The 27,394-nt window shown below is 43.4% G+C and overlaps 2 protein-coding genes across 4 annotated transcripts in view; both read right to left on the bottom strand.

Annotated features, from left to right (window-relative positions):
- Window positions 1-231: 231 nt before the first annotated feature.
- On the bottom strand, window positions 232-10,400 carry ctcf (CCCTC-binding factor (zinc finger protein)). Its single transcript, XM_070971581.1, has 16 exons — window positions 10,230-10,400; window positions 8,121-8,301; window positions 7,834-7,979; window positions 7,500-7,619; window positions 7,167-7,346; window positions 6,295-6,507; window positions 6,048-6,210; window positions 5,733-5,903; window positions 5,504-5,637; window positions 5,101-5,221; window positions 4,766-4,915; window positions 4,490-4,650; window positions 3,933-4,115; window positions 3,717-3,855; window positions 3,388-3,627; window positions 232-3,254 (listed from the first exon to the last, which is right to left on the bottom strand). The coding sequence occupies exons 2-16, from the start codon at window positions 8,287-8,289 to the stop codon at window positions 3,007-3,009; spliced, it is 2,538 nt and encodes an 845-aa protein (XP_070827682.1). The 5' UTR covers window positions 8,290-8,301; window positions 10,230-10,400; the 3' UTR covers window positions 232-3,006.
- A 969-nt stretch (window positions 10,401-11,369) lies between these two features.
- ripor1 (RHO family interacting cell polarization regulator 1) overlaps window positions 11,370-27,394 on the bottom strand; it is a 43,799-nt gene continuing 27,774 nt past the window's right edge. For 2 of the 3 annotated variants that reach the window (XM_070971579.1, XM_070971578.1), the window contains exons 10-24: window positions 26,776-26,901; window positions 26,493-26,641; window positions 26,169-26,301; window positions 23,101-23,226; window positions 22,645-22,817; window positions 21,771-22,491; window positions 21,003-21,136; window positions 20,190-20,319; window positions 19,692-19,827; window positions 19,010-19,171; window positions 18,775-18,933; window positions 18,437-18,633; window positions 17,768-17,851; window positions 17,563-17,653; window positions 16,783-16,945 (exon numbers count right to left, since the gene is read on the bottom strand). In XM_070971579.1, coding sequence (XP_070827680.1) covers window positions 16,848-16,945; window positions 17,563-17,653; window positions 17,768-17,851; window positions 18,437-18,633; window positions 18,775-18,933; window positions 19,010-19,171; window positions 19,692-19,827; window positions 20,190-20,319; window positions 21,003-21,136; window positions 21,771-22,491; window positions 22,645-22,817; window positions 23,101-23,226; window positions 26,169-26,301; window positions 26,493-26,641; window positions 26,776-26,901 — 2,619 coding nt within the window. In that variant the 3' untranslated portion in view covers window positions 16,783-16,847. Of the gene's footprint in view, window positions 17,094-17,562; window positions 17,654-17,767; window positions 17,852-18,436; window positions 18,634-18,774; window positions 18,934-19,009; window positions 19,172-19,691; window positions 19,828-20,189; window positions 20,320-21,002; window positions 21,137-21,770; window positions 22,492-22,644; window positions 22,818-23,100; window positions 23,227-26,168; window positions 26,302-26,492; window positions 26,642-26,775; window positions 26,902-27,394 lie in introns of all 3 variants that reach the window. The other variant, XM_070971580.1, reaches the window with a different exon arrangement.

Below are 27,394 nucleotides of genomic sequence, written 5' to 3'. Positions count from 1 at the left end.
GGACATTTCAGTGAAGCAGGTGACACTGGGGTGGGGGTGGGGTGGGGGTAACACGCAGCAGATGGCCAGACTGGAGTTAAACCCATGCCAACGCGGCGAGGACTCAGCTGTGATACACGGCGTGGGCTCTAACAGGTCAACTCCTGCGGCGCCCTGGCCTCGATAGCTTTGGTCCAACACATCACACTGCCCAACCACTGCACACTGAAGAACTGAGACTAAACACAGGCATGCAGCAGTCATTAGGATGATTTTATTTTTCATCAGCTGTACAGTAGCTTATCTTCAAAATGACATGACAAAAGTTTCTTCTGTTTTCGGTCTTAAAACAGGGCGTGTTCAAAACCATCTTAAACCTGTTCTCCAAACTCTTCTGTCAGCACAAACAGGCCATGTGAAACAAAAACAAAAAGGTCGCTGTGAGAACAGCCAAACATCATCTTCCATCTGTCCGCCTGCAGAACGATACCATGGTAACAAACCACTTTGCTCTTGTTTTACAGTGACACTCAGACCACAGCAGTACATGCGCTGAACTCATGTTTCTGAATGACACTTACAAAAGTGTCCAGTTGATTCAAGAACACTGGTTTCCTCAGACACCTCTCAGGATCTTGGCACTCTTATCTTTGCATGACCATTTCTGTCCATTGTCCTTACAGCCTGTTCTTACAACACAGGGCATCTGACCAATGTTACGTTACAAATGAAATCTGTTCCATCTAACAACAACAGGTCCCGCTGTAATAAAAGGAAGGCCGTCTCACAACCTGTGGTCTGTCACTTCAGACTTTTTAGTCCTGCTGTAAGGATCAACATCTTCAGTGGACTGAAAGCATACATGATCTCACCTGGACTCACACGATAGATCTTAACCCTGTGTTTTGCAAATATAATCAGGGATAACTATACCTCAGTATTGGCTGCAAATGGACACCGACTGAAAGCTCAGGGCTAGTGGAACTGCAACACTTGGGTTAAACAGGCCTTAGTCCAGGGCTGATCTTGATTACTGAAGACACATAGTACAGCAAACAAAATACACAGCATCCAAACACTGTCATCCTTAAAAAAAGAAGGAAAAAAGAACAAAAAGGTTGTTTTGTTGTTGTTACATACCATTTACTAGCTGGACTCCATTCAGTACAAGGTTTTGGACTGGGTGCCAAACAGTTTTGCCTCTGACAAAGCTTCTGTCAAACTACTGAACTGAGCTAACCACAAAGAAATGCAAATTAAAAATGTAAAATGGTATCAAAGCAGATACAAAATGGCTATGAGCAACAGAATACAGAGAGAAAAATGATAGTGGTTCAGAATTCAGTTTGGTTGGTTAAGAGGGACTCGTGTGTGTGTGTGTGTGTGTGTGTGTGTGTGTGTGTGTGAGGAAAGCATGATTGAGAGGTCAGTTTACAAATCACCTTTACAAACTCAGGCCACGGAAACCTTGATGTCCCTTTTAGCCAACACACCTCCAAATCTGCTGTTTAAAAACATTACAAAGGTTCACAATAAATCAAAAAGCAAAGGGTTTAAAACGTGTATTTACATGCAAACCACCTGCCACAATTGGTGATCAGTGATTATTTTAGGGGGGTTTCATGACACAATGATTCACAATCTGGCCTCTGATAATAGCTCCGAGCACAGTATGAAGTGGGAAGTGAATACCTTTAAAGGAGAAACGAAGAGCAGCTAGTATTACCTTGCAAGAGATGAGATGATTCAAATGCATAGACATAATTCGTTGGTTAATGAAGTGTCTGGAATGTTCAAAATCACAATTAAAGTACAAGGTTTTACCAACTAAATCAGGAATACCTGTTTTTTCTCCAACTGGTAGGGATCAGTTGGTTAATGTGATCTACTTTCTCCTTCCAAGTGAGGAACAGGAAGAACATCAGCAATCAACGGCAAAATCCTCCATCAGTGATAGCAAGAGAAAGTAGAAAACGGCTAAAAAAACCAAACTTCATCTCAAACTATGTTGTAGCTGGGACACTAAATTCTCAAGTATTTCATTTGTATGAGCTGACTGTGGGCATGTTTCCATCAGAACAAGGCTGGCAGTGTGGATGTCATGTGACTGTGTCTGCCTCTGCCCATTTGCTCATGTATAAAGAAAAATCCTTTTGTTAATGTCTTACTACAAAAACCACCGTATACAAACTTCCAGCTAACAACACCACAACATGGACCATGTGTTTGCACAGGCCAAGAAGGAAAATCTGAATTGAGGGGGGGGATACACAGATCAAATGAATGAGCGCAAGTGGTATCTCAGAGGCAAACTTAAGTACCATATACTTTGTTTCATTGGAAAAACTACAGTTATATCCATATATACACATACAAAGGCTTGGAATTTGCAAAATCAGCATAGTTGCAAGAACAGCAAGCAGGACAGCAGAGAATGGACGTGACAAGTGAAGGTAGATCACCTAATGTCTCCTTTTGGCAGAGCAACACGGAGAGGAGAGGAGCTGAACGTTAACTGCAGTGTGTGGGTAGACACAGACACAGGATGTGGCTTTGGGTAGAAACAAGTAGCAAAATACACAATGATTCATCCAGAAGACATTCAAACTGAAAACGAATATGAAAAAAAAAAAAAAAGCATTTAAGAGCAGAGAGCAATCTGTCATTAGCTTGGACGATATCTGTATATGATGTGGGAGATGACGCATGTATGTGCAGAGGGATCTGGTGTTTTGTGTGTGTGTGTGTGTGTGTGTGTGTGTGTGTGTGTGTGTGTGTGTGTGTGTGTGTGTGTGAGACCCACAGACATCAGTGTGCAGGTTGATGTTTATGGATGTGAAGTTACTGTGTGTAAGCATTGACATGCGGCTTCCCTTCTTTGTGCATGGTTGTTTTTACTGCCACCATTTTTGCAGCCACTTCAATGGAGGCAAAATGGCTGCCGTCTGGTGAAGGCCAAGGATGTAGATGTGATTAATGTGGATTTGCCAATTTTACTCATAGTCCGGCTACATGTGCGTGGCGTGTTCACCGGTCCATCATGCTGAGGATCATCTCTGGTGTCAGATCTCCATTGGCGGCGGCCGCCGCTGTGTCCTCATTCACGGCCAGCTCAACAGTCTCCACCCCTTCCCCGTCCAGCCCCACCCCCTCCACAGTCAGGGCCACTCCCTGCTCCAGAGGTGTAGTTGCAGAAGCGTCGGCATCCTCTTTCTTCACTATAATGTTCTCCACTGCTCCGGTGCTCTCATCCTCCACCTGAATGATGGCAGCAGCTGCAAAACACAACAACTAAGACATTTGTACTTTCATGCTGCATTCAGGGGTTATGGGAATTAAAAGTAACTGCACATCACACACAGAGGAAACAATGGAATTTATCTGCAGGTTGTCTGTCAGGGCTCTTACCTGAAGCAGTCGTCTTGGCAGCCACCCGGGCTGACTTGCTGGGAGTTGGGGGCTTGGGGGCGTTCTTTGGGGGTCGGCCTCGTTTCCTCTTGACTGGTGGCTCATCGGGAGCTGGTACTGGGATGGCGGCAGGAGCCTGGTCCAGTTCCATGCTTTCTGCCTCCTCCTCTTCCTGTAGCAATGACGCTTCTTCCTCACCCTCAACATCCTCCTCCTCGTCTGGTTCAATGTGATCCTCCTCTGAATGACAAAGACAGACATCAGGTAAACTGATCAGAGCTGAGCAAACACACTCATGCCCACACTTGCATATAATGTCAAATTCTCACCGCTGTCATCATCATCATCATCTCTCCTGCTCCTCATCTTCCTCTTTCTTCCTCTCCTTCCTTTCTTAGGGGTTGGAGCTCCATTTTCGGCATCCTCCACCTCACCGCTGCAGTTCTCAGCGTGCCGAGCCATGGTGTTCTACAAGAAGATACCGTTAAGTTTGCTGACTTTTGTAAGCCCGTTTTAACCACCTCGAAGTTCACAGGTGCCCTTACCCTGCGAGTGAAGGTCTTGCTACATTTGGGGCAGACGAAGGCGGTGGGGACAAAGTTGGGGTCATGGTAGCGTTTGAAGTGCATGTCAAGCAGCTGCTTCTGTCTGAAGGTCTTCTCACACTGGCTGCAGGCATACGGTTTCTCTCCGGTGTGGGTGCGACGATGCATCACCATGTGGCGCTCCTGGATCCAACAGCATGGGACACAGTTAAAAAACACAGTTACACAGCTCTACACATCTATTCTTATCGAGCCAAGAGCAGGTTTTTTTTACTCATACGGTAAAATGACTTAACATCTAACAGCTAACAAGCTTGAATTCAGATGAAGAGGTGAACATTGTAAATATTATATCTCACAGAGCCACTAGCATGGCTTAGTCGCTTAGTCTTGTCAAAATCTAATTTAAGAAGTGGGACATTTGAATGATTTTTATCATTTCAGTGCGGTTCTGGCTTGGGTGATTAATACATAATATTTAAATGAAACTACTTATTTGCTACTATGCGTACGGTAACCCAACATATAGCTACACAAAGATATTTGTGTACACACACCTGGCGGCAGCAGTAGTCACACATGTCGCATTTGAACCTCTTCTCGTTCTTATGGGACTTCTGATGCTGGATCAGAGCGTAGCGCTCGTGGAAGACGGCATCGCAGTAACGACACTTCTTCCCAGTCTCAATAAACGAATGCTGCTTACGAAGATGGACACCTGCAGATCCACAGGAATGACAAGAAGACACATTAGGGGAATGAAACAGCGTGGCAAAGTGAACAATCTTGTCTGTCTGGTAAGTTTATGCTGTGTGCGTCTGTGTGCAAGTTACCCAAGTCGCTCTTTCGTGCGATGACAGTGTCACAGTGTGGACAGTGGAATTTGGCCACATTCTCTGTGTGTTTCTGCAGAATGTGCATCTTCATGGTTCCACTCTGGGTGAATCGGGCATGGCAGATGTAGCACTCATAAGGTTTCTCTCCTGACAAGAGGACAGAGCACACACACACAGGTTCATCTCTGTTCAATGTTCTCATTGATATTTCCCATCTAACAGAACAAGGAAAGAATACTTGATCTGAGGCAAAGTCAGTGTGTGTGCTGAGCCTGTTGGAACTGTGAGGGAATAAGGTATGTGTATCAGTATTCAGTATTGGCAAGTTTTACCTGAGTGTGTCCTCATGTGTCTCTTCAGCTTGTATGTGTCTCTGCTGGCGTAGCTGCAAAGACTGCACTGGAATGGACGCTCGCCAGTGTGGGAACGAATGTGGCGCTTTAGTTTGCTCACCTACACAACACATTCACACACAAACACACACACGCAGTCACATATCAGAACACTACAACAAAAAACGTATTTGTCATTACATGGAAATCATTTTGGGCTCTTGAAGCAGAGCAGCTGTTTATCTACTATCCCAAATAGCGTGCATTAACTTAAAAACAGAATTGTGATTTTTCTTTGTTCTTTTTCACTCCTGGAATTAGAGTAGCAAATGGAATGAATTAAACTAGACTTCAAACTTTGTAAAACTTCAGCAACATAAAAGCATACAGGAGCTTGTCTTACCTCCACACTGGCATAGTCACACATGGAGCATTTGAAGGGTTTCTCGTGTGTGTGTTTGTAGCGTCGATGACGAACCAGCTCTCCGCTTGTCACGAAAGCCATGTCACAGTCTGTGCACTTGTGTGGACGAGTTCCTGAATAAATGAAAAAACAAGACACATGTATGCTATTCGTGCACTGTATAAAAAAACGTTTTATTGAAGATGTGTGTATGTGTGTTTGTGCATACCAGTGTGTGTATTGAGATGGTTTCTGAGCAGGGTGACCGTCCTGAAGGCTCTTCCACACAGGTGACATTTGTGAGGTCTCTCGTCGGTGTGGCTCTTCATGTGTCTGTCCAGGTTGGAGCGTCGAGGGCACGTGTAGCTACACAGCTCACACTGAAACGTCTTCTTCACTCCTAACACACAACAAAGACATACACAGACCGCACATTCAATAACAGTGTTTGTACCACAATCCCACAGTACTAACTCTTACTGTTGCTATAATGTCGATAGTCGCACTATATCTAAAAACACTGACTCATGTGTTAGAGTCTCACCTTTCTTCTTGATCTTGGTGGGTTTGGGTGGTTTCATGTTGCCCACCACTTTCTCTGCGTTGACCTCAGACAGAAGGCCCTCCTGTTGTTCCTCTTCAAAGTCATAAACACTGACATCCATGTCCTTGTCTCCTTCAGCGTAACGCAGGCGACTCTTCTTACCCTGCACAAACAGCATCCAGTTAATTACAGGGAAGAGTCTCACATCCCCAATAACAAAGAGACTGACAAAACACAACTATCTTGCCTTTTTGGTCTTCTTGATAGCTCCAGATGGGGGCTGATAGTCTGGGTCTTTAGCCCAGTTTGGGTCATCATTTGGAGGCTGAATGGGCTCATCCTCCCCTTCTTCCAGCAGCTGGTTTCCCACGTCCTCATCTTCCTCCTCTTCAGGGTGAGCTTCCTCTCCCTCCTCCTGTTCGACCGTCTCCACTTCTCCATTAGCTCCAACCTTCACTACCTAAAGATCAAACGCATTAACTGTTAAGTCAGTCAAAAGAGAAATGATTATGATCATCTGATTATTGCAGATATCTAGAGCAGAGCCTAAGGATCAGTATTGGGGTTTATTTTAATAGATTGTGTCACATATTTTGCCTTTCAGGGATAAATTTTACAGATTGATACGATGTGAGCAAAGTCTCCTCAGCAACTCAAAATTCAGTGTTTTGGGGTTCACGAAACAGATTTTCTGTTCTTTGTGTATTAGAGACGTTAACTCGGGGATAAATCTATCACAATTCCTTGTATGTGTAAAACCGTACTTGGCAATAAAGGCTTTTCTGATTCTGATGCTCTTGGAATGCAGAAAAGGAAGTTAAACCGTTTTATCTTGTGCTGTTGTGGCCTTTATATTATTGTAATCGAATTCAACTCAGACATGAGCCGTGTTGGAGGTCTTACAGCAATATTTCTAGGTATGACCGTGAAAGATTGCAATAATGACGTTTACATACATGGGACTCAAACACTCAGACAGATGTGAAAAGATCTATGTAATCAAATGGATTTCTTGCAGAGGCATAAAATAGCAAATAATGCAGGTGCTAACTTTTAAAAGCACTGACACATTAGTGCTGTGTGTCTGAGTTAAAGGCTGACAATGATCTGTTAATGTACCTGAAAGCCCTCAGGCAGCGGCAGGGTGTGGCAGATGACCGGGTCGCCATCCTTTGGCATAGCAGTGGTGTCTACAAAGGTGCCTTGCTGAAGGGCCTCCACAGTGGAGGCAGAAACAGGCACCTGGACCAGCTGGAGCTCCCCCAGACCCAGAGCTGCCTGCTCCTCCATGTTTACTACCTGGGGACAGAGAGAGATCTGAGTTCAGAGATCATGTCCACGGAAACTATTAAGACAAATTGAAGACCTGAGAGTGAACACAAACCACTTGAGAACGTAACTTCTCAAAGGCTTACAGGTGGCTTGGATGCATGCCGTGAAAAGGAAACATACCTGTAGTGTGATGATTTGAGTCTGATCCACTGTTGTTACAGTGGCTTGGTGAGCGGCACCCGCTACCCCTCCAACAACACCCACTGTCGCTGATGATCCACCCACTGCAGCATCTATCACCTGGAAACCAACTTCATTTTAATGGACTGTTACGTGAAATTTTGGGGAAATCAACACTTTTAGGTTAGCATTAGGTGTCCTCAGTTCTAGATTATTTAATTTTGACAACTAGACGGAACAAATTAATCATTCTTTTGAAACCAGGCGTGCGGCTGCCAAAAGTTGGGCTACTACCACATCACATCAAACACAAAGCTCTTACAAGTGGGCTTACCTCAGTCTTCATCTGCAACAGAGTGGGATCCAGTGAGTCCATAACCATCATTTCAACCCCTGCTCCACCTTCCACACCAACCCCTACCCCAGCTTCCATCAGCTGCTGCTGAGCCTGGGTAGCTGCTACCATTCCTTCCCCATGACCTGAAACACAACATTGCCAGGAATAAGACATCTGACCACATTCTCCACAAACATATAACCACTTGCAATGGAAATCTAAACTACTCTGTAATCTGTTCACATATCGACTGTGGGAACATTTCATGTCCAATTAGTACGAACCTTGTTCCAGGACGACTCCAGCTTGTCCTTCTACCACACCCCCAGCCTCTGCAGCTTGCTGGAGGAGATCAGCCACCATGGCGTCCTGGCTGTGAACGGCCTGGATGGAGGGGAAGTCTTTGGCGGGGACCTCCACCACCCCAACACCCTCTGTTGGCCCTCCGTCCATGCTGGGCAGGAACTGAAATTTGGCATTGTGGAAAGACACATTAGCTAGAAGTGTTAAATCACCCTCCAGGCCTTTTAAGCCATCCACTGGAGTTATGTTTGCTTTATGACAGTGCTGTTCCATCATGAAAGAATATGCAGATCTTACCTGCAACTCAACATGAAACAGCTAACTGAGTAGGGCCTTCCGAAACAATATAAAAAGCTGGTATACAGACACTGGAATTATTTAACTACAAACTTTGGTATCTAGTGGAGTCGAAATGTTCAAAGGTATTTGTGAGCATGTGGTTGTGTATCAGCCTTTATAAAGCAATGGAAAAGGCCACCTGGGAAATTCAAGTTTGTGAATTGATAGAAATGACAACTCAAACTCCCAAACTTTGAAATTACACTAACATGGTAGAATTAAATACTGTAGATAAGCAAATGTCCATGTATGATAACAATCAATTTTCCCAGTATACCGTCAGATCAGTATACCACTGCAACCTCAGTACCTCACAGGGCAGACTGAGTGCAAATACTTCAGATAGTGTTATGTAGTCACTGTATTCACTCAACTCCTTTTCAAATATCTGAACTGCATTCTGGTTTGGGCAGATTGAATACAACTTGGTCAGTGTAAACTGCGTATATCACAACTGATACTGCGTGTAACGGCTGCATAGGCTTGATTATCACAATACCTAACATCTGCTTGTTTGCAGGTTCCCATGTCTTCATGTTGCTAACTGGTTGGAAGCTGGAGAGACTGAAGTTCAGGCCTTCACAGATCCTTTGACTTACGGTGCGACAAATTTAACACAACATGGCAATGACAGTGACGCCCAGCCGGGCAGCTGTCGTCTCCGCGCGCAGCATTTATACAGCGGTATTTTTGTAGCTCTCCAAGCCGAATCGTAGAGGGAGCTCTCTGCTATAATATATATCTGCGGCTATGATGCTCTAGGTGGGCTTAGAATAAGAGACAAGCGGGCGACGGGCGCAACAACAACTGCCAATTCAGACCACGGTACGATGACAGAAAAGAAGAGAATAGATGCATTATTCTACAATGGAAGATGGCTGATTTTGGGACAATACAGATCGTGTACGTGGTCTTAGTGAATCAGTGGCCACTGATCGCCGAGGATCGTTTTAATGCGAATGCCTCGTCAGTTGGGTTTTCCGCGCTGGCCTTTATGTCAGTTTCGACATGTATAACTTACTTAGCTACCTGGAAAGCTAACTGAACGGACTGTCAGATGTTACATGCGACAAATACCAATTCAGTTCAATGAAATGCTAAAAGTGGTTAGACTCAGTCGCTTTCGACCGTTTCGACACACTAAGAGCTCTGGGTGGGGAAGGGCCTTCATTCTGAGCTAACCTGGTTAACTGTTAACGGCTAACACCAGATGCTAGCTACACTACTTAATAAAGGTGTAGTTTAACGTTATGCAACGTGCTAAAACTCAGCTCAACAACCGCTGGGTGACATGCTATTCGGTTATTGTTTGTATCCCCATGTGAATGCTGCCGTGGTTGTATAAATGTTTGCGTTACTTTGCGAAACGTTGTGATAACGCTAATGCAAACAAGCTAACGTTAGCAATAACTTAAAACCGCCCGTTTCCATGTCGTCAAGGCTGTAAAGACGGGAAACAAAGAAGCGAGAAAATGGACGCCTTGGCCTAAACTCTCCCACCAAATCGTCGAAGTATTCATAACACATCCTCGACGATATTTCCACAGATACGCGTAAAATATAGCGGCTTGTGTATACATTTATTAGAACTTCGGTTATTTAAACGTATTTTGACGGGTTTTTCAATAACGATAGAGGGAGACAAACACTCTCCGACGAGCTGCCCGGACCCAGAGCCCCATCGTGACACCTAGAGGCCGATTAAAGATCCTGCAAACTCCCCCCTTATCAGAAAAGTAGTGGTACTTTACCTCTTTTTAGTGTGTTTCTCTTCCCGTTTAACTCAGCCGAAAGCAGAGAGTCTGTGCTACAAAGTTTAACAGGCTGGTAAGAAACGCAGGCTTCTTCGCAGTTTGTTTTAATCCCTCTCCCGCTTTAGCAGAGTAGCCTCTGCCACAAAATGGCAGTTGGGAGCTCAGTGCGCCTGTGCGGCCGCTGGGGGGTGGTGTCGAAGCTGCTGCAGACACCCTGATTGGCCAGGAGGGGCGCCCCGTTGGAATACATTGAAACCCATTTATCACAACGTTAGGAACAGGGCTGCGTTCACAATCCTCGGAGATATGAGAGTTACTGTCAGACTATAACCCCGACATATCAAAGTCTGTATTTAAAGTAAGCATAACAAGTGACACTAAATTATGTCAGTTCGTTCAGTCTACACTGACTGTCTACTGAATGACAATAAAGTAAAGTCTTAAGTCTAAAATAAATCAAATTCATTCAAAATGCTTTGAGTGCATCTGTTTAATGCAATGGTAACTCAACTGTGGTTGATAGTGTGGCATTTGATTTCATGTAAAGTCACATTGATCAGTCATAATGCTTGTGTGCTCATACTGAAAGTGACTAAAAGGACAAGGAGAAATTAAAGTTTCCAGAAATCTTTATTCACTACCTTTTTAGCTTTTAATTTGTTTTGAATGTTCTATAACCAAGGTCCAATGATTAATAAGTGAATGAATGACATGGCTTCAATCATGCATTATCCATTATATCATTATGTCCTGTGCTCTCTGAGAAAACTGCTCTTGTACACCGATGTCCTAAAGTACCATTCTAGACACCCAGAGATACTCAAAGTCCTCAGACAACTGATCATAAAGTGGATGCAGCAAAAAAATATGATGCTTGCTATTGTGGACTGCCAACCCGACAAATCACGTGTGTGTTCAATAGGACAATGAGCTGTTACAGCTACTGTCCCTCTCTGTAGTGATGTCACTGTTTTAGGGGATGCAAAGTCTTCTAATGCCAAACAAAACACAAACTTAAACAACTGTCTGACTCTATCTGAGTAATTCTCCTATAGCTTTATTAACATGCGTGGTTGTTATTTGTATGTGTGTGAGCAGCTAACGGTATAATTAACAAACACAACAGCACATGAGGCAATCTTTAAACACATTTTTAATTGTTTATATGATTGACACCAGAATGCCTGGAAATATATTTTTAAAAAGAAAAAAAAAAAAAAGAATAAAACATATTGTTTCCAATGCTGCACAATTTATCAAGATTGTGGAAAAAAAAAAAATACTGCGCTGCAGTGGTTTCCTACTGCTTCGCATTCTCTCAATTCTTAAATAAAGTATGTCATCCATGTCTTATCGCATCTCTGTTACTATCAAACCTTGAGGCACTTAAACACTGAGATGCTTTATGGATGCAGAGGTATAGCTGCAGGTTGCGGTCTTATAGAAACTAATAGAGCTAAATCCATTGAATACAGTGGTAGCCATCATAATAACGATCAGTGAGTTACCCCATGTGACATCAGTCCATATATGTTCCAGTGTCACCGCAGCCAACACTTATAATCTGCTGTATTACAGAACTACACATCCACATTGAACAAAACATATGAACTAGTCGTCTGACCACCCCTCACCACAATAGTACATCAGTAATTCTTTATGCCTTGAGAAGGATCAGGGCTATGTGAAAAATATATTTCAGTTCTGAGATGAATCCCTGAAGACTAAATCTAAAATTAGGCTCATAGAGAACGAAAAAGTTAGAATTTCTTCAGTGTCAGATATCTGAATGTATTTTTCTTACCAAATTCTTACATGAATATGAGCATTCTGACTTTGATCTATTCATAACGTAATACATTTTTTAAACCACGGTCCTAATCCTCTCTCAACATGGTTGCATCCTTACAAGCAGCTACGACTGATTTGTTTCTCATGAGAGTCTTACAGCAGTAGATTCTCAATATACTTCCATTTTGATAAGAACGCCTAAAGCCAAACTAAGGAAAGTAAACAGGGTTGGCACATGGCACAGGATAAATCAGGAAACTGGCCCTTCTGCTTGAAGACAAAAGCATGTGTTTCATTTCTACAACATTTCTAATTACTGTTTTATGTATCTAGCACGTTCACAGGTTGGAAAAAAAGGTAAAGTGAGGTTTGGTGGTGACTGTCAGCAGTCAGACTAACACTGCTTTATTTTTGTGTGACGCCGACAATGCCAACACACTGATGTTTGGCAGGTATAATATCCATGCTAGTTTAGCACGTTAGCATGCTGACATTTGCTAATCAGCACTAAACACAAAGTACGGCTGAGGTTGATGGGAATGCTGTTAGTTTTGTGGGTATTTGGTTATTAAAATAGACAAACTGCAAATTTGACCTGATGATGGCGCTACAGGTACTTCAGAAAATCAATCCTGAGGGGGACATGAATGTCTAAACTAAATTTAGAGGAGCCATCTATTTTCAGCATAGACCAAAGTGGAGCACTGACCAGCCAACATCGCCATCACTGGAGCCTCGCAGCTAGCGTGGCTAAGCATGACGTATTCCCTGCTAGTACCAATTTTCTTTTTTTTTTTTACTTTTTTTTTTAAAACTTGCCAGAACAGTGCACTGTCAACATTAGTATGCCATGTTTACATCATAGTATTAGTATACAGTATGACGCTGGGACATGTCTATATACTGTAGATATACTAATGATACACTATGATCAGTCTGAGCTCAGATGGCCTTCTCGTTACAGCGCCCAGGAAAGGAAAAAAGGCAGAGTGGCAACATCACTGTCAGCAGTGTCACTGTGAAACTGGTCACTGTTGCTGGACATTTGGGCATTTTCACCGATTTGTCAAAACAAAGCAAAATAATGCATGACGCTTCAATACTTTGTGTGATTCTAGTAAACTCTTTCTGCCAGTGTTTAAAGCATGATACCAGTGTTTCTGCATCCTTCTTTTACCCATTTACTGAAAACCACTACATTAATTTTGTGCTGGCCATTTTTCCAAGCTTGCTGTACATTTTTCAACATGTACAGCATCAATATCAAGTTACTGAGCTGAGCTGAAATATGCTCGAGTGTGGTAATCCATCACAGTCAGCTCTGTGTTTAAATTGAATAATTATGGAGACGTGATGTCTATCCTGTACTTAAAGAAATGGAAACCATTGGCTGCTTGAGCTTTGGAGTTAAAACAAACAGCATTCACCAAACAAAAACCGGAGACATTATCTCTCAACTATTACTAAGTATCTCATAATTATGAAATAGGTGCATCATAATTATGAGAAAATATCTTAAAATAATGAGATCCTCTTTCATTGTGATGAGGAAAGTTTGTAATTACAAGGGCGTCATGTGGAATTACAGCTCTTGTAATTAAGTCAAACTAAGTAACTAAGTCCAATGATAAGATGCACATCTCGTAATGATTAAAAAACTGAGAATTTTGAGGTCAGTAATTACAAAAAAAGGTCATCAGTGCTTTTCTTTGGTGAATGTCATTGCATTGTAATGTAATTGTATTTTAGTATACGATTTGTAGCAAATGGCTTACACATGCAAAAACACCGGTACTTAATCATTTATGACTCCATGTCTGAGGCCGCCTGAAATTCAGTCCAGTTCTATTCTGATTATTCCTATTTAGGTGTTAAAAAGATGGCAATAGCAACAAAAGAGAGACAAAAGCGAAATCTTTCTACGAGCCAGAAACCTTTTGAGGTTTGAGGTTCAACTGTTGTTGATCTGAACTTAAAGTGAACTGACCCCAGACCTGGATGGACCGACCTGTCTCCACTCAGTGATCTGTCTTTGCTTTCCCAAACCACAAAGCCCTCCACAGCAGTGTGTGACAGCAATGCAAATATTCAGTGACTCGGAACAGAGCGCTGCCCCATGTACAGCAGATATGTCGGTGGTACAGTTAAGTGCCACAGAGAGTCAGTCACTCACTCCATCAGTTCATCACACTGATGGGTTGAATGACTGAAAATATAACAGTAAAAATGCATCTCATAAAACAAAGTTTACATTTACAAATGAAGACTCTAAGATAAAAAACAATTTACAATCACAGAATATTGAATTCCAGTGGCATTGTCATATATGTATTTCCATAAAGAATAAAATATGTCATAATTGTAAAAAAAAAAAAAAAAGAAAACAAAGTAATGGCACTGAATTGCTGAAACCATTCTCCTTTTCTACAATCTCAGACCTTTATATAGAACTACAGTGCGGGTTACGCTCTTCCTTCTTTTTAACCTGTTGCCAATGTATTGACAACATTGAACATAAAGGCATGCAAGCTTTCATTTTTAACTTTTGAATTGGAAGACATTTCACAGTTAATAAGCCAGCAGTAGCAGCGTTGCAGATATGGGATAGAAAGCAAATGGTTATGTTTCAGCTCTGTGTAAGTGTGCCAGCTGAAACATGCTGCTGGTGGTTTACTGCAGCTGTTGGAGCTGCTGAATCGACAGCGTCTGCGTTCCCTCCCTGCATCAGCCACAAAGTGTCATCCTGTGAAGCCCAACCTGATCACCCATTGAAAGGGTCTTTAGAAAACAGTTGGCTTCCTGACAGATCCAGGAAGAATGTTAGATAACATACAACATATCTTTTCCCATCATATCAATAAATAAAATCCATAAAAATCTCAGGCTGTGGCTCTCCTCCAACACAGTAACACAGTCCGAAGCCCTGCAGGACGCACCAACGTCAGCCTCTAAATCTAGAATTTGGTGCTCTTTCTGTGATGAAACATGCATTAAGTTCAGCTAAGTACTGGTTTGAACTCAAAAATAAAGATCTTTCTTTTGCTTTTTTAAATATTTCTTTTTCAGGGCAGGAGCAAAAAGTGGTCTTTGCTGCTTGAATGCAGTCATGCCTTGAAGCTCATAACCATGATGGAGAGGAACGTGGATCACAGCAACCAGTACTCTCAAGTCTTATCAGACAGATTTGAGCTATCCAAACCTATCCTTTAAAGCAACACTTCAGAGTGGTGTGTCTGTCCCATTGGATCTTAATAAGTTCAAAATCTCAACAATCTGCTTGTTGCTCCTGCAATGAAAAAAATCATATTCATATGAATAGGTTCAATAAGTTTTGAATATCTAGATTTTGAGAGCAAAAAAATGCTGTTTTGTGTTTCAGTGAGTCAAGAGCAGTTTCTATGCACTGATGAGGTGTGGGGTGGTGATTCATCTCAGAGATTCTGAAGTGCATTGCACAGTGTCACGGCTGCAGTATTCGAGTCTGGTCTCAGTCTTGAGTCTGGTCTTGAAACGTGTTCAAGCGCTCTGCACTGTCATTAACAAGAGCAGGCAATAATATTTTCTGTAGTGTGTCTTTGCCACGTAACACCCAAACATCCTCCTTTTAGACGTGGGTTTATGCACACGGTATAGATGATCACACTATCATTGTTCGCTTGATAGAATATTTTCTTTCTAATACTATTTGATTATTTAGTGGTCGTCACAAATCATGGTTATTAGACGCAACATTTAGGCAGACTTACAAACAACGGTGAGAAAGAAATCTGAAGAGTTTTGACTGGGATCTGTTTGATTTGTTTGGTCTCTGTCTTGATTTGGTTTCATCTGGACTTAACTCAGCCTTAACTTGGACTTAAGTCATGTGGCTACCTGTCTGTAACCACAGTCGACTGGAAAGACTTTGAATCAACAAGCATGAGCAGGGCAGGCCTATGGTACAGGCAGAACTGAATGACAAAAGCCATTAATGTTCAGTTTGCAGGCATGTGACAGAATGAACTGCCCATCTGGAGCAAGAGGGTTCAAAAATGCCATTTAGCCTGAACTGGACACAGCAGTGTTTAAGAAAAGTAGCTGTATATAATGGTGGGGGTAGCCTTATACTGTAGAATGGATGCATATTTCACTGTGTAACCACTCAAAAACACAGTCAAAGTAAGAAAACGTGACAAAAAACTCAACATTTTGTACATTTTTGGGCACTTGGTGGTCTGTGAAAATGACAATTATCAAACAAAGTGACTTTAAATAGCTTTCAGGACTTTTGCTATCTTCTGAGAAAACAATGTATCTGTGTGACTGTGATTACAAAGCGTCTGTCCAATAATCTGACTTGAACATGCTTCAGGCAGCACAGACATGTTCCCCCCGTCCTCGTAACTCCTCCACCTCTTCTTCCTTCAGCATCGAGTTCATGCTTCCACTCCTCCCTCCATTAAAGCCTGCTTCCCGACATCTTTCCAGTCCAACTGATTTTCTCAGAGTAGTTAGCACAGGTTGGTGCACGTGGTGTGTGTGTGTAGCTTACTGGCTTTAAATGTTTGCCCAGTGTTAAGTGGAGTTGCTGTCCTTGATGAGAGTATTAGGCAACCTCCCTGACAGTGTATGTGCTGTGTATCATATATTATATACGTCTTTGTATGTTTTAGTGGTATTAAAGGGGCAGAGGAACAGCATACTGCATATTCTCATGACAATGTGTCAAAGCAGAACATTCATGATGTGTTGCTGACTTTCTGGTTGTGTTCCCACTCATTGTGTGTGTGTGTGTGTGTGTGTGTGTGTGTGTGTGTGTGTGTGTGTGTGTGTGTGTGTGTAGTGTTAGAAAGCCGTGCTGGCCATGCTTCCTGGAGCAAAGAGTCTCGGTATGCTGTCCTGAGACGTCTCCACGTGTCTGTGGGCCATCTTCCCCTCCTCGCCTGCGTCGCACAATGAATGGAAGAACAACAAAAAGATGGAAAAGGTGAATGAACGCTTTAATCCTCTCCAGAGATGTTTGTGCTGGACAAAGACAAATGGCTGAAAACAAGAAAGACGTATGTGACGTATATCTGCCTTAATTGTCTTCTGTTACAAACATATGAATGAATGGAGTTAAAAAAAAAAAAAAAGGATGAAAAAATAGAAAAATCAGTGGTTAGAGTGAATATATAAGAATCAGCAAGTACATTAAGTGCATGGTTCTCATTTTGGATCATTTTTACCAGTTAAGAGAACATTATCCTCATTGGCCTTAATGCTGAGGTGTGGATGAGACAGCTTTATAAATCATCCATGCACTCCTGCTTAGACGACTGATCTCCGTCTTTATTTAGACTCTAGCTTGTCAAACACTGAGCAGCCTTTATTATTTACCATTTACCTTCATGCCACTGATTTTAAAATTCTCCAAACCAAAATCTTTAAGATTAAAAATAAGGCTCTAAGATATAAGAGGGTGAAAAACTCCTTTTCCTTCTGCTTCTCATAGCTAACAGCTGACCCAGAAAATGAACTGCCTCGCTGTCACTCTAACGAATATGATGATTGTTATTACCGAGCACTAGCAGTGCCTGTTTGGCAGCATCGCGGACTTCCTCCTTGTCCGTCCGGCATAGATACACTAGCTGGTCGATGCTTTCTTTGGCCTGGAATGACAGCAGATGGAAGACAGGGGTCAGGCCATAAAATAGTATGTCAACAGTATTTTGACAAGGTGGAACAGCTTTGAGTAAGAGCACAAAGTCTGCATGTGTTTGTACCTTTAGACAAGCTAAGGCCTTGCATCCACAGACTCTGGTATCCACACTCTCATCTTCCAGCAGCTCCAAACAGCTGACCAAAGCCTGAGCAGGAGAATGCACACAGGGTTTACTGTCTTTGATACGTCAAGTATGAGGCTGCCACTTTTTACATGGCTGTTCATCTGGTGTGTATTCCTAATTGAAGTTTTTTGATTAAAGCCCAATTAATATTATCAGTCATGTCGACTTAAGTATAGGAATATCTGTACTGCTGTATATGCAGGCAGATAATAAGTACTGTCAGTACAGACAACAAGCCAAAAACATGTACATGTGTGTCGAAATTCAGAAACGGCCTCAGTGTTACTCTGTAAAATGTCACACTCACTCTACATCCTGCTTACAAGCTGGCCATTTTATCGAAAAATGGTTTCTTCACAGTAAAGTATTCAAATATAATCAACGTGACGGCGAAGACAGATTTGTCTTTATACAAAGGAACAGATTCAAATATTGTCGTGAATATCAAACTCATAAGAATGATACACATAAACACAGAATTTTAACAGCAATGAGTAAAACCAGTATGTCAGAATCGACTGAGGTCAAAGAGACAGATTTGAGTGACACTCAGTGTTTGAAGCACGCTGTGCACACATGCAGCGCACACACACTCTGTCCTCTCACCTGCTCTCTGTGTCTGGGCTGGGCAGCCAGGCTTCTCAGCACAGAGCTGGCAGAGGCCGACACTTTGCCTCGTGGGTCTTTCAGTAATTTGGCCACAGCATGAAGTCCTTCTCTCCTCAGGCTGCACTCTGCAGGACGCCGCAGAGCATGGACAATCACATCCTGGTCACATGAAGCCAGGCTCTGCACCAACCACACTGTTGGACAGATGTTATTGGTTACTGGTTATTTTCACTGATCAGAAGTTTTTTCTGCTTTCATTTAGTCGTGCGTGTGTGCGTGCGTGCGTGCGTGCGTGCGTGCGTGCGTGCGTGCGTGCGTGCGTGCGTGCGTGATACCTTCTTCTGCCAGCTCAGTGATGTGTGTTTCCATGTCAGTGATGCCATTGGCCTCCAAGTAAGTCCACAGCTGGAAGAGCGTCACCATCACTCTGTGTCTGTTGCCGCCTCGCCGTGGTAACCTCTGATCCAGCATTCGCTCCACCAGGCACAAGAACACTGGACAGGCACACACACACAGGTGTTAGCATGGTGCACACACTTACACGTACAGCACATGCTCGGATGCTTGTACCTGTGTCGGCCATGCTGTTGACCCTCTCAGGCAGAATGCTGGTGTAGACTGTAGACAGCGTCAGCAGGAAGCTCTCAGCATAGACGCTGTACACACTGGCCTGCCCCACACATTGTTGCCATAGTGACACAGCGCCCAGACACAGGCCGAGCTGTGGTATGACTGTGATGAAGATAAGACAGGTCAGAGTAACGGCAGAGGAAGTTAAAAAAAATTGTATTTTATTCTTTTATTGTTGGGTCAAGCTTGTTAAAGTTTACGTCATTTGTTTAGTTTCCAGCATGGAAGTTCATTCTTGTCCTCGTGTGAGACAATAATGTCAACTCAAAGGTCAATTTACTGGCTTTATCTAAGATAACGATGCAGCTGAAAGGTTAGACAAAGCCAGTTTCTTTGGCTTTTCTGAAGTCAGGATTGGTAGAAGTGTGTCATGAGTGCTCTCTCGGTTTATTTAAAGGTACGTTAGCTGGTTCTACCAGGTTCAACTTATGAGCCTTCACTTTATTGATTTGAACAGTTTCTGGTCAGCTGGACACACATCAAGGGCTCAGTGGACAAGAGGTATTAATAGATGAAGGAGGAAAAGGAGGAGACTGGCATTTCTGCATAGGGACGTGAAGCTGCGTGTAATGTTCAGACAAACAGTAAAGGCCCAGATCGACGTATACGTGCAGGTGCTTACCTTCAGCAGGCTGTCTCACGCGTCTTGGGTTGTCCTTGGTGATGCGTCGGATGATTTCGAGGACTCGAGCCTCTCTCAGCAGTCGATCTAAGGCGTACATCTCTCCACACCGCAGAGGACCAAACGTACCCAGACGCTGCAGACATAATGCCATATATCGCTTTACACAAAACAGTTACATTCACGTAGAGAAATCTTCAGATAAACAGCTTCGACACAATGTACATATTGATTGTACAGCATGTTTATCAAAAATACTGACCAATCTTATAATGTTTTTCACAGAAAATCCACCTTTCCCCCTACAAGATTTAGAGCTAAAATTATCTCCACATTAATTGCTGCAGCAGTGAAGCTATGGCTGTCACAAACCTGAGCTGGAACCTTGGCAGACTGAATTCATGGTGGTAATGTCTCACATCCATGTGCACTTTGGCAGCTACACACTTCTATATGAGTGAAGGAAATGACTTGAGGACAGTGCTGCAAGTCTCTTACCAACAGCTGTGTGCTGCAGTTCTTCAAGTGGACCACCAGGGCGCAGTCTAGAGTGGTGCAGCCTGTGGTGAGGGGGGAGGTGGGGGAGGTGGGGGAGGAGGAGCTGTCCCAGCCTCTGTCCTGCAGAGACCTAAGAGGAAAAGAGGAATTTTCAGTCACCTCCACGGTGTTACCGGAGTTTTCCATTAACACTGTCAGAGTCAGGGGTCGACTTGATAGAGATTCTGAAGACACACATCACATCAATTCTCTTCTCATTAGCTACCATTAACCCATACTATCTACCAACACCTTATAAAAAACATTTGAACCAAGCTCTAAGCATGGCTGAAGGGATGGCGACGTCATCTGTCAGTCTATCTTTTGATATAAACCTTTAAAAACAATCAAATTAAAATCTACAACAGCTGCAAATACCAGTTCCATCAATAGAGGATACAGTGATGGTACAGCACAGCTCCACTAGAGGGCAGCAACATACTACAAAACAATGAGAGTCCTCAACAGCAGGAGCTGGATGTTACTGAATAGCTGCTTCCTGTGAAAAAAAATAAGCTGTGAAATAAGAGAGAAGTTATTATCTTGATACATTATCATATATTAAGTTATTCCTGTGCTTCTAATATATTCTGACAATAACATTTAGGCAATCTCTTTTCTTTTACTAATCAAAGAAGAGTGTGACTCATCGTCTATGTGTGCTTTTGATAAATTACACATCTTAGAAAAAATGTGCAGCGTGCAAAATTTGTCCTCCAGAGGATCTGGTTTGGTTTCAGTCTGTTCACTAACAGTTCATTTGTCGGCACTGACCTGCTGACACTCCTCTTGTCGCCCCTCTCCTCCTCTTCCTCCTCCCAGTCAGACGTGTTGAGGAAGTCAAAGCTGCCCAGAGCTGTTTCCACTGTGAGGCTGACCATGCTGGGCGAACGGCTGTGCTTACCACCCTGCACACACACGCACATGCGCGCACACACACACTGTTTAAACAGATTTATGTCCCCACAACATGAGTAATATATGGCCACACACGCACGCATGCATGAACACATGCACGCAGAGATTCATAGTCACATCATAGGCCAACAGTCTGGTACAAACAAGAGTACAGATACATACACATATGTACGTCTCTGTACACACATGCTGACTCACACACAGTCACACAATAGGAAAACACACAGTCGTGGTCGGACAACACAAACCTGGTTCCACCTTAATACCAAACACTGATAACGTTGTCAGATATCAGCACGCACCAGCTGTATGTCGTGACTGACAGGACAGATGAAAATAAAATTCAAGCATACAAGTCTAAACATGCATATTGGCTGGTATGTACATGTGTACGTGAAGGTATTTGTGTATTTAAGGTAGCACACCATAACTTAAAGAGAGGTGGGAGCTTTTTTTCTTTTACTCTTTTAATACTCAATAATAAAGTATTTTGATGAGTCCTTTTACTTCCTCTTGAATGGCTGTTTTAAGAAAGTAACTTCTTACACTTGACTCAAGTTTTTGTCAACTCTACCCACCTCTGGAAGCAACATTTCTCCTTCCTCACACATACTCCATCCTCACCTTCAGTGTGACCTGCAGCAGCTTCAGCTCTTGTTCCAGTAGTTGTAACTCAGGGAACTGTCCTCTGTAATCATCCAGAGAAGAAACTACCGCTCCCAGGGCGTCTTCCAGTCCTGTGTCGACTGGACCATCGCCCTCTCTGGAGAGAGAATCCTCTCCTGCACCTGGCATATCCTCCTCCACCGACACACGCCGGGCTACATACATCACATCCCCGCTCTCTGGGAGTATGTTGCTTTCTAGCTGTGGGTGCGTGTTCATTGGTGACGGAGTGCTACGGTCCACTCCTTCAGTCCTGGGAGAGGAAGATGTGAGGACAGAGCTGGATGCATCATGTTTCATCCCATTTTGATGTTGATCTGTGACACCGTCAGCTGATGCTTTTTGTTCGACATCGCCGAGCCTCCTTGGTGACAGGTCAGCGTCTGTGGCAGCGGAGCTGGGCGGCTCAGGAGTTCTGCTGTGCATTTCCATTTCAATATCATTGATGGAGAGCCCGGAGGCCAAAGACATCACTTCCCCTGATTCGCCGACTGACCTGTCGGTCAACACAATGCCGTCAGCACTGCTTTCACTAATGTGGCTCAGGGAGCGCGAGTAGCTACGTGCCGTTTGGCTGTTGGTCACCACCCCATCCACTGCTACAGAAGACTGTTTCCCTGCATCGTCTTCCTCGCCATCAGGCTTCATCATCACAGTGGCTGTCCCCTTCTCCTCGTCCCTGTAAATCAGTTCATGTATCAGTTAATCTAGTTATAGCGGGAGCACACCACATATCAAGCATGCAAAACTCATCCCTGTGTTTATGGGCAGTTAAAAAAAAGCCATCGGTCCTAACCCTAACCCAAAAAAACCCCAAAAAACCAAACACTACCTGTTACTCTCTGCTTGCTGTTTAGAGATGCTGGGAACCTCGCAGGCAGTGCTGACTTTGTGGGCAGAGTTTGGAGTTGAGCAGGAGGAGTCTCGGAGGCAAAATGAAATGTCAGGCTGTGGGGAGGAACTTCCTGTTACAGCTGGCTGAATCTCTGGGGTCACCAACACCGCCTACAGAGCACGAGAGACATGGACACACTGAGTCCCAGGGGGAGAGGTACACAACCTACACAATCTACACAATCTATTGTTTGAGCCCACTAATGCCTGTGTGACCTTAATTACACAGTTCATATATTCCATGTGATTTTAACAGATACAAGTTTAAGCAGGAAAAATAATTATATTTCCTGTGTCCCTTCCACTGTCGATGTAACCAACAAGCCAACCCATTATATGATGATCACACCAGCACTGCAGATCACAGATTACGTATAGTGGCTGCTGTATGTACCTTATGATGCGTAGAGTTGCGAAGCCCTCCGACAGACAGCTGAGGACTGGAGGAGTCATCAGAGGACTCAGATGAGTTAGACCACGCTGTTCCATTCTCCAACTCTTCATGTCGGCGGAGCATGTTCTACAAGAGAGCAGCGCTGTTTAAAAGGTGCAACTGCTGAAAAAGGAGTTCAACATTAAGAGATACATAGACTTTGATTCAGTCGAGGAGCAGTTATCACAACTGTGTCTTTCAGATGGTGTTCGCTGGAACCAACCAGCTGCACTGTCTCAGCCTGTAGCGCCGCACATCTAGGGTTTGCTCTTTGTACGGGCACAATGACACCGGTAACATAACAACAGGACTTCAGGGAGCTGTGGACAGTCACTGCACCTTGGTTGCTCACCAAGAAATAGTTCCAGCACATCAGTCCTACATGCACAAGTTCTGCTTGTGTACCAACTAAACAAATATGAGACAAGGTGTTACTTAGTGTGCTTTAGAGGTGCTGATAGGTGTAGGCCTCACTTTCACTTCCAGCAAACTGACAGCTTCCAAATACTGGCCGACACCACACTGCAGATTCAGTCAGTCGCAGCCCAGCTGGCTGGTTCACACAGCTCACGCTCTCTTGATCACGGTCATCGCATATCAGTCTCTTTGCCGATCAGTCACACATCAACATCAAAACTGAATCTGTTGCTCAGGTTGAATTTGATCATAGTGGCAGCTTTCGAAGACTCAGAGTCCCTAATTATCTTGAGTTCTTTTAACAAGCAGTGGTCAACTCTGCTTTGTTCTCCTCTGTTCTTGTTGCAAAGTATCAAGGTGTTCATGAAGCTGGTAACCTGGTATGTGTGGAAATTAATGGATGACAGCTGTTTTAAAAGCCGCTCTACTGAGAATACAGTCAGTGATCAGACATACATATTTGGTATAAAACAATATTTAGCAGCCTGCATAGTTTTAATGGATGAGAAAGTAGCATCAAAATGCTAACTAAATGTGGAAAAAGAGATTCTGCTTTTCCAAAGTTCCACTAAATTTTGAGGTTTTGGAGGAGCTTGTGACTCACTCAGAGTCAGTTTGTCACTTTTCATAAAACTGCTTCAATCACTTTTCACGTATACAAAGTGCAACACCGCAAATTACCTCAAGGGGAGACACAGAAGACAGAGCTCTTGGAAAGGACAGCCAGCAGGAGGCTATGACAGCAGGCTTTTCATCACACGCTCTCGTGTGGCCATTCACAACAGGAAGGAACACTTTGGTCTTTAGTACTTTTTCCATCATAATTTACAGTTCAGTCAAACTACCGCTTCCAAGGTCAACAATGAGCCTTCACACTTAGCATTACTATAGTTAGTCTGGGACAATAGGATAGTTTTGACTGTAATTTGTATCACTTCATGATAACTGTTTTGTCACTCAAGTAATTGCTGAGGTCTGGGAACAGGGTGGCATCACTAGGCTGAAATTCGATGGAGCAACAAACGCGAGCAGTCAGACGATCAGACAGTTGGCAAACAACCAAACAGTTTTCAGTTTCAGCCTAGTGATGCCACCGTGTTCGCAGACCTCAGCAATTACTTCGGTGACAACACAGTTATCATGCAGAAGCACATACATATCAACAGCCAGACATCTTTTCAGAAATGTTTCCAAGTTTCCAGATCTCAGCAATTAACTTTAAAAACCCAGGTTATAATAACGAGCAAGTATCCATTAAGACTTTAGATTTTCTTTTCCCATCACAACTGATGCTAATAGATGCTTCTGGGTAGCCTCAACAGTCTCACAGGGTTTTTGTGTCTGTGTTCAGCTGGGAGCTTCAAATTGCCCCATAGACCAGTGTAGAGTCAAATGTGTGCAGCAGATTTCTAACTCCAGCTCTCATTTTGGCAAACTGGGAGCCAGCAATCAGTGAAATCAGCTGGAGAGCTGTCAAGAAACCTGGCACACATACCTTATGGCTCCATGAAACCAGGCACAAACACAGACTACCGACTACTGACGCTACTGTGCTGGGTTTCTAATGCACCACATCATTGTTGTCACTAGTCAATTCACCGGTGGACTCTGTGTTCCTACAGTCTCGGGGGGGTTTACTCCATAGTGACTTACTGCAGTGGGCTGTCTTGTAGGTGAGTTGTCACTACAGGAGCAGTTCTGGCTAAGCGTGTCTCTGAAGATTTCCAGCAGCGGCCAGTGCTGCCGCCTGGTCAGACTCCGAGGCAGAGACTGTACATCAAAGTGGCAGCAGGTGGAGCAAAAGGCAATGATGCAGTTAGGGACCTTTCATTGTCGGCTAAACTCAAATGCTCCGTCTAGACCTGTGGTTCTAAACCAGGGGTGGGGAACCTCTGGCCTCCAGATCCTATATGACCTGTCAGACTACAATCGAGCCCGTGAGGCAGCTAATGAATACAACAAAGTCAGAAATACAAAAACATCCACTGTACAGCATTTTTTTTTTTTTCAGAAAAAAGTGAGTGGTCACTGAACACAACATGCATGTAGTGGTTGAGATCACTTCAATGCATCATGGTCATCGTGTTGCACTCTCGAATGGACAAACAATTATTTTTTTGTGAAGTAAAAGGCAAGACTGTGTGCCTGCTTTAGTTTGTGGGAAGTGATGAGAAAGGCTCATCTTGAGCATCATTACAGGTACAAACATGCTAAACTGGATGAGCTGCAAGGACAAATGTGTTCGGATAGTTAATGCTTCGGCGGAGTCTGGATTTCCAACAAGCAGCTTTCGCAGACCACAGTCTGACAGTCAGTCAGTGTTATGCAGGCAAGATTTGTGGTGGGTGAACTGACAGGTAAGAGGCTGAAACCACATTCTGAAGGAGATGAAGGGAAAACCTGCTATTGAACTTAGCGAGAGTGGCTGTGTGATTTGGCCTGACATTACCTGCACCTGTCAGAGCTGAACCTCAGTAAATATCAGCACAAAATACAAGCTATCAGAGACTGCAAACCAAATATTCCAGTATGACTCCTTTGGAAAGTATCAGTGAAACTCTCTGTAGAGAACAGGGGGAACAAAGAGGCAACTAGAATACAGAGAAACTTACATAGAAGGCTTGTTCGCGTAAAGACGGCGTGTCAGGTGGACTCTGGTTGAAGATGGTTGAGAATCTCTTACTGACAGTTGGAGCTTTGTTGACACTGCTGGCCACTGACCCCTGGTCATCTTTATCAAATGGACTGACGGGAAAAAAAGGAAAAGAGAAAAAGGAAGACAGAGACAAAAGACAAAAGAAACATTCAATATAATATTTAAGCAATGTTCTGTTAATGAATAACACTTCGCAAGTTACTGATTGCAGACAGTACAATACTCATCACGCTCGACATCATTTTCAATACACAATAACAGCACGGCTGGCAAAACTTACTTCCAGGTGACTTCAAGACTCAGCTTAATAGTCCCAAGGTCATTAATATCCACGGCAACCGTCTGGGGCAGTGCAGCAAACAGGTCCTTAGTCTCGCAGGAAACACTTCCTACTACCACGTGATTGGCTAAGCTCTTCAGCTCCGTCACCTTGGAGACCACAGAAGTATAGTTTGATCATGCTAGCGAAGTTTGCTACGAGCATTATAGTCCAACAGGAAGTACACATGGGCCATTCCAGTTGACCAATCACAGCTAAGCATGAATGAAAACAAGGGACTGACCTTCACAGAGAGGAACTCACTGATGAGCGGCAGAAACACCATCTCTTCACTGTCCCACACCTGTTTGGCATTGATCTCGATTCGGCCTCGGAGCTTCCACCGCTGTCGACCATACTTCATAAAGATCTGAATTCACACACACATACACACAGTCATCTTTCCATCACTACTGGGGACGTTACATAGACTCATAGTCATTTCCTGGAGACTTACCCTAACCATAACCATTGCCATAATCACTACTTGCCTAACCACAAGCCTTACTCTAACCTTAACCTAAACCTAACCTTACTCTGACCAAAACCCAAGTCTTCACCCTGAAATTTAACGATTTACAAGACCGGGACTTGTGTTTTGTCCCCATAAGGAAGAAGAGTCCCCACAATGTGACTGTGTAAACAGATTTATGTCCACACAGCATGAGTAATACGTGGCCACACACAGACACAAAGACACACACAGAGTGAGTGTTGATCTCAGGTCTGCATGTCAGAAGAGCTGTGTATGTGTGTATACTTTGTGTCTGACAGTCATCTCAATTGTTTTTGTCTTCTTACTTTATCATCTTTTTATGTTTACATTTTTTTTTCTTTTCTATTCTTCATAAAGCCTTCACTAC

Source organism: Chaetodon trifascialis, chromosome 10 (assembly GCF_039877785.1).
Source record: "Chaetodon trifascialis isolate fChaTrf1 chromosome 10, fChaTrf1.hap1, whole genome shotgun sequence".
Classification (NCBI taxonomy): Eukaryota; Metazoa; Chordata; class Actinopteri; order Chaetodontiformes; family Chaetodontidae; genus Chaetodon; species Chaetodon trifascialis.
The sequence above is the reverse complement of the archived record's forward strand: the minus strand, read 5'-3'. Positions and strand labels throughout refer to the sequence as shown.